The sequence below is a fragment of the Echinops telfairi genome, unplaced genomic scaffold, assembly GCF_000313985.2.
Source record: "Echinops telfairi isolate 266 unplaced genomic scaffold, ASM31398v2 ScPeMD7_7420;HRSCAF=8458, whole genome shotgun sequence".
NCBI classification, from domain to species: Eukaryota; Metazoa; Chordata; class Mammalia; order Afrosoricida; family Tenrecidae; genus Echinops; species Echinops telfairi.
The window spans coordinates 25,456,092-25,461,439 of record NW_022111320.1 but is presented as its reverse complement, the minus strand read 5'-3'; the positions used below and the strand labels follow the sequence as shown (position 1 = coordinate 25,461,439).

The 5,348-nt window shown below is 41.1% G+C and overlaps 1 protein-coding gene across 1 annotated transcript in view; it reads right to left on the bottom strand.

The window, feature by feature from the left end:
* Window positions 1–4,157, bottom strand: part of DYNC1LI1 (dynein cytoplasmic 1 light intermediate chain 1) — a 38,467-nt gene extending 34,310 nt beyond the window's left edge. Inside the window, exon 1 of the mRNA XM_004704050.4 lies at window positions 4,117–4,157. Coding sequence (XP_004704107.4) covers window positions 4,117–4,126 — 10 coding nt within the window. The 5' untranslated portion in view covers window positions 4,127–4,157. The remainder of the gene's footprint in view (window positions 1–4,116) is intronic.
* Between the last annotated feature and the right edge of the window lie 1,191 nt (window positions 4,158–5,348).

The window sequence follows — 5,348 nt, the reverse complement described above, 5'->3', positions numbered from 1 at the left end:
AGAACTAGAAAGGCGAGGCTCACCGAGCCATTTATCTCTCCACCCTTCAATTAACCCTGCATGTGTTTATCGGCCAGGTTGGCACAACAAACTTTATATCAATCTGAAAGTATATATTCATAAAGCAGAGAGTTCCTGTTTATACAAATGAAGCTGAAAGCCCTTCTGTAAAGAATCCCTTAAGTGATGGTGTTAAAATGATCTCTAAATATTTTATCTAAATTTACACTTATATTCATTAGTTTCTTAATAAGGGCAAATTTTAAAGTTATTTTTAAAACACACCAAAAAATTACAACAGTTCAAGGACTATTATAATAAAGTTACTTTAATGTCCACGACTCCTCTGTGGTGGCTTATGTGTTGTCACTGGAAACTATACCACCCGTATTTCAAACACTAACAGGTCACTAATGGTGGACAGCTTTCAGTGGAGCTTCCAGGGTAAAACTGACTAGGAAGAAGAATATGGCAAGCTACTTAAAAAAAATTTTTTAAGCCAGTAGAACTTAGGGATAATAATGGATATTGCTCTCTATAATATGAGCCTCTCCCTTTCAAAACACCGCTGAAGAGCTGTCTCCTCAAAGTAAAGTGGACTCGAATAATGTGGATGGAGTAAAAGCTTTCAGGACCCATGCTGATCCCCCAGGGCTCCAAATGATAACAGCTAAAAACATGCATTTGTAATTAGAACGTGGAAAGTACAAGGTCTGAATCAAGTAACCATCAGTTCAGATTATACCTCAACATAAAGAAGAAAAAAAATCCTCCCAACTGGACCAGCCAGTAACATCTGATAAATGGAGAAAACAATAATGACTTCAGTAGGAACCCCCGAGACGATTTCCCTACGAAAACCTTCTAACTTGGAGCTGAAGCCACTCCTGGAGACCACCTTTTAGCCAAATAAGAAAATACTGGCCTTAAAAAATAAATACTGGCCTATAAAACCACCACCCCATTGGGAGAACAACCAACTGTGAGAGATCAACAGGCAACATCTGTCAGAAAGAAAGTTAAGTAAGTGGAGAGGTTGGGGAGCGGGGTGAGGGTCATGGAGGTGGGGATGGAGGGAGGGCAAGGGACCCAGACTAATGGACACAGCAAACCCAGGGTGGAAATGTGGTCAGTGCTGTCACATTTTGGGGATCACAACCAATGTCACATTCATTTATGTTTGAACTTGTAAATGGAAAACTAATTTGCTACACAAGCTTTCACCTAAAACAAAACAAAACCCACTGCTATCAAGTTGTTTCAGACTTATATCAACCCTACAGGACTACTTAGTGAGGTCTGCTGGCCTAGTGAGCTACACACAGAGATGCTAACTGTAAAGGTCAGCAGTTCGAACCCACCAAGTGCCCCACAGAAGCAAGATGAAGCTGTCTATTTCTGTAAAGAGTCATGGCTTCAGAAACCCATAAGACAGCTCTGCCCTGTCCTCCACGGTTGCTATGAGTTCGAACCAACTCGATGACAATGGTGAGTCTGTTTGTTTGGGGGAAAGCAGATAATAAGAGTACTTAGTAGAATCACTCGAGGTTTCTAAAGCTGTAAATATTTTTTTTTTAAGGCTGTAAATCTTCAAAGGAGCAGACAGCATACTCTTTCTCCCTCAGAGGGGCTAATGGGCTCGAACTGCTGAAGTTGCTGTTAACAGCTGAATGCAAAACCCGTTAAAGGCCATTGGGATTCTTAGTTTTTGTTTTTAAAGCCAACTCAAGGGATGTATTGCATTGGGTAAATTTTCCGCAAAAGCCTCTTTAAAGTAGCAAAATGTCACTTTGAGGACTACAGTGTGCCTAATCCAAGCCATGGGTCACACTTCATATGCGTGTTAAATCTGGACAATAAATATGGAAGAGCAAAGAAATGATACACTTTATGGTGCTGGCAAAGAATACCGAAAGCACCGTGGCCTACGAGAAGAACAGAGAACTCTGTCTTGGAAAAAGTACAGCCAGAATATTCCTTAGAAGATGACGAGACTCCTCTCATGTACTTTGGACATGCAATCAAGAGGGACTAAACCCTTAAAGAGTGACGTCACGCTTGATAACGCAGAGAGCTGAAAAAGAGAAAGACTGCAATGAGAGGCCTGGCACTACAGCCTCAACAACAGGTTCAAACAGCAATGATTAAGAAGCTGCGACTGGAGCAGCAGTATTTAGTTCTGCTGTACAAAGGTACTTTCAAAAAGTTGAAAATTTTTCATTCTCTTTTCATTCCAATTTCCCACAACTTCTTTGAAGCCTCCTTGTACATAGGAGTCTGAAATGACTCAATGGCCCTTAACAACAACAGTGCAGGTTTGGGAAAGCTTCCTATAAAGGACTCGATCGTAACATATTTTCATCTTTGCAAGGCCATATAAAGTCTGTCTCATATATATCTCTTCCCCACCCATTTTTCCTCTTTCAAAAATGTACGAACCATTTTCAGCTTGTTGGCCATACAAGCACAGAACCTGTGTCCTATAGATGGACCAGAAAAGGGCAGTTCTGCTGAAGTGGCTACAGTAAACTTCTCCACAGCAGGTAATCCAGAACTCAGAAATGACTGGACCTTGTTCAAATAGGTTATTCTCTGTGAGCTGTCTATAAGGATTCAAGCGCTTAATAGAACTTGCTCCAACATCAAACGACTCCGACCACCAATTCTGAAGGCATAATGTTTAGAAACAGTGATGGTGGCTGAATATGAAAAGCAATACAACTGAATTGTACTGTACCTATGAAGATGGTTGAGATGGAAAAACTTGTTGCATATATGAGGGAGTTTCAAAATGTTCATGGGAGAATTATCCCCACACTTTTTGAAGCCTCTTCATACATTTACCACAAAATACACAGATTACAAAAGGAAATCTCTTTCAATTCCACACAAAGTCATCACAAAAGTGAAGCACGCATGATACTGATTTTTCTCCACACTAGATCTCTAATTCAACAATAGGACGTAATGTCCATAAGCCTTGAAACAATTTCATAGATCAAAACAGCAAGGATTGAGATATGATTTCTAACTGCAACAACGTCACCAAGAGCGGCGTGCATCAGGGCAAGTCCAGTGTTATATTTGCTCTACATCTTCTAAGTTGAGGAGAACAGGACAAAAGGGTTACGGTGATGACCGCTCCTTAGAGGCAAGGATGGTGAGACTTACTCTCACATACTTTGAACATGTGTCAGGAGAGACTAGGCCCTGGAGAAGGACATCATGCTTGGTAGAAGGGCAGAGGAAAAGCAAAAGCCCCTCAACGAGATGGAATGACACAGCAGGTGCAACAATGGGTTCGAACATAGGAACATCGTGAGGAAGGCGCAAGACCCGACAGTGTTTCCCTCTGTTGTACACAGGGTCACTACGGGCCAGAAGTGACTTAATGGGCCCTAATAACAACAGGACTAAATGTCTATGGAGACAGACTTAAAAAGGTCCATGACTCACCCCCTTACGGAAGGGTCTCAGGGAGGAGATGAGCCAGCCAGGGTGCAGTGTAGCAACAATGAAACATAACTTTCCTCTAGTTCTTAAATGCTTCCTCCCCCCCACTATCATAATCCCAATTCTACCTTACAAATCTGGCTAGACCAGAGGATGTACATTGGTACAGACAGCAACTGGAAACACAGGGAATCCAGGACAGATGACCCCTTCAGGACCAGTGCTGAGAGGGGCGATGCCTGGAGGGTGGTGGGAATGTGGAGTAAAAAGGGGGAACCGATTACAAGAATTTACGTATGGCCTCCTCCCTGGGGGATGGACCGCAGAGAAGAGGGTGGGGGGCGAAACTGGACAGTGTAACATATGACAAAATAATAATTTATGAATTATGAAGGGTTCATGAGGGAGGGGGGAAAATGAGCAGCCGATATTAAGGGCTCAAGTAGAAGGCAAATGTTTTGAGAATGATGATGGCAACAAATGTACATATGTGCTTGACACAATGTATGTATGTATGGATTATGATAAGAATTGTATAAGCCCCCAATAAAATTATTTAAAATAAATAAGTAAATAAATAGCAACGGCAATAGAGAAAATTAAGAAGCTAAAAGTACCCTCTGCCCTGTCTTGCTGTGGGAGGCTGAAGCACTGCACTCTTACCGCTTTTCATGTAGCGCTCATTCACCGGTCTACTCCTATGTTGGAAACATGATGGTCTCCTGCATCATGATACGCGGGGCACAGGAAGTCCAGCTTGTCACGTCCTTTCCTCATCCAAACAAGACGTCAACACTGTAATGTTTATGATTTTTATTTTGGCCTCATGTGATATAAACTAAATCATCCTATTTTACTGAAAGGTGGTAACAAAATCCTGATACTTTGAAAAAATATTAGATTACATCCTAAGACATGACATGAGACTTATTTTAAAAACAATTATAGGGGATTCAAAACTTCATGGAAATAATCCATTATCTTTCAATTCTATCTCCCCACCCCTCTACACACAGAAAAAAACTGGAAAATGAACAAGAATTATCTTTAGGTGTTAGATTCATGTGCTACATTTTCTCTTTATGTTTTGGCTCTTGTATTACTTTTATAACTTATTCCAGTTAATTTAATTTTAAGGTAAAAGTGTTTAGACATCATCTTGGTACTTTTAACCCCACAAAGTATGAAATAATCTCCCTGCATGGGTCAGAGGTTACAATTTACCCATCATCCCAGTATCTAAGGGCAAGAAAAGGGCTGACTCGGGGTCTAGGCACTTTTCGGACAAAAGAGGAGGCCTGCTACTCCCATAAAGAGCTACAGTCTCGGAAACTCACCAGGGAGTTTTACCCTGTCCTGTAGGGTGGCTGAGTTGGCAATGACATGATGGCGGTGAGTTTTGGGGTTGGCTTTTAGGTGCTTTACACTGCATTTGAAGTCCTGCTCACTAGGTTTAAGCTCCTGCAACATCTTTCCCCAACCAACACTGTTACTCTAATCACCTGACTTAGCAAAATTCTACTCAGATACCATCTTTTGCACACAATCAGCAATATTAAGATTTTCACTTCTTTGCATCTCTTCTCCACAGGAGTTTAAAGCTCCTGGAGGGCAGAGACCAGGGCTTAGCCCGGTTTCCCCAGATGACGCAGCACAGCATTTTATGCACAGCTTCTAATAAATATTTGATGAACAATGAATAAACATGTAATTTGTGAGGTTTTATAAATAAAAATTTTAAGACCTGTCTTGATTTTATAAATAAAGAAAATATAGACCCCCCAAAAGTTAGCAGTGGCCACTCACTTACTTAGGGACAGAGCCCCATTGAGAACAAACGGTCATCTAATTAAGACCCTTTTCTGTTTTACATTTCTAAGGGCTTTTGATGGCAT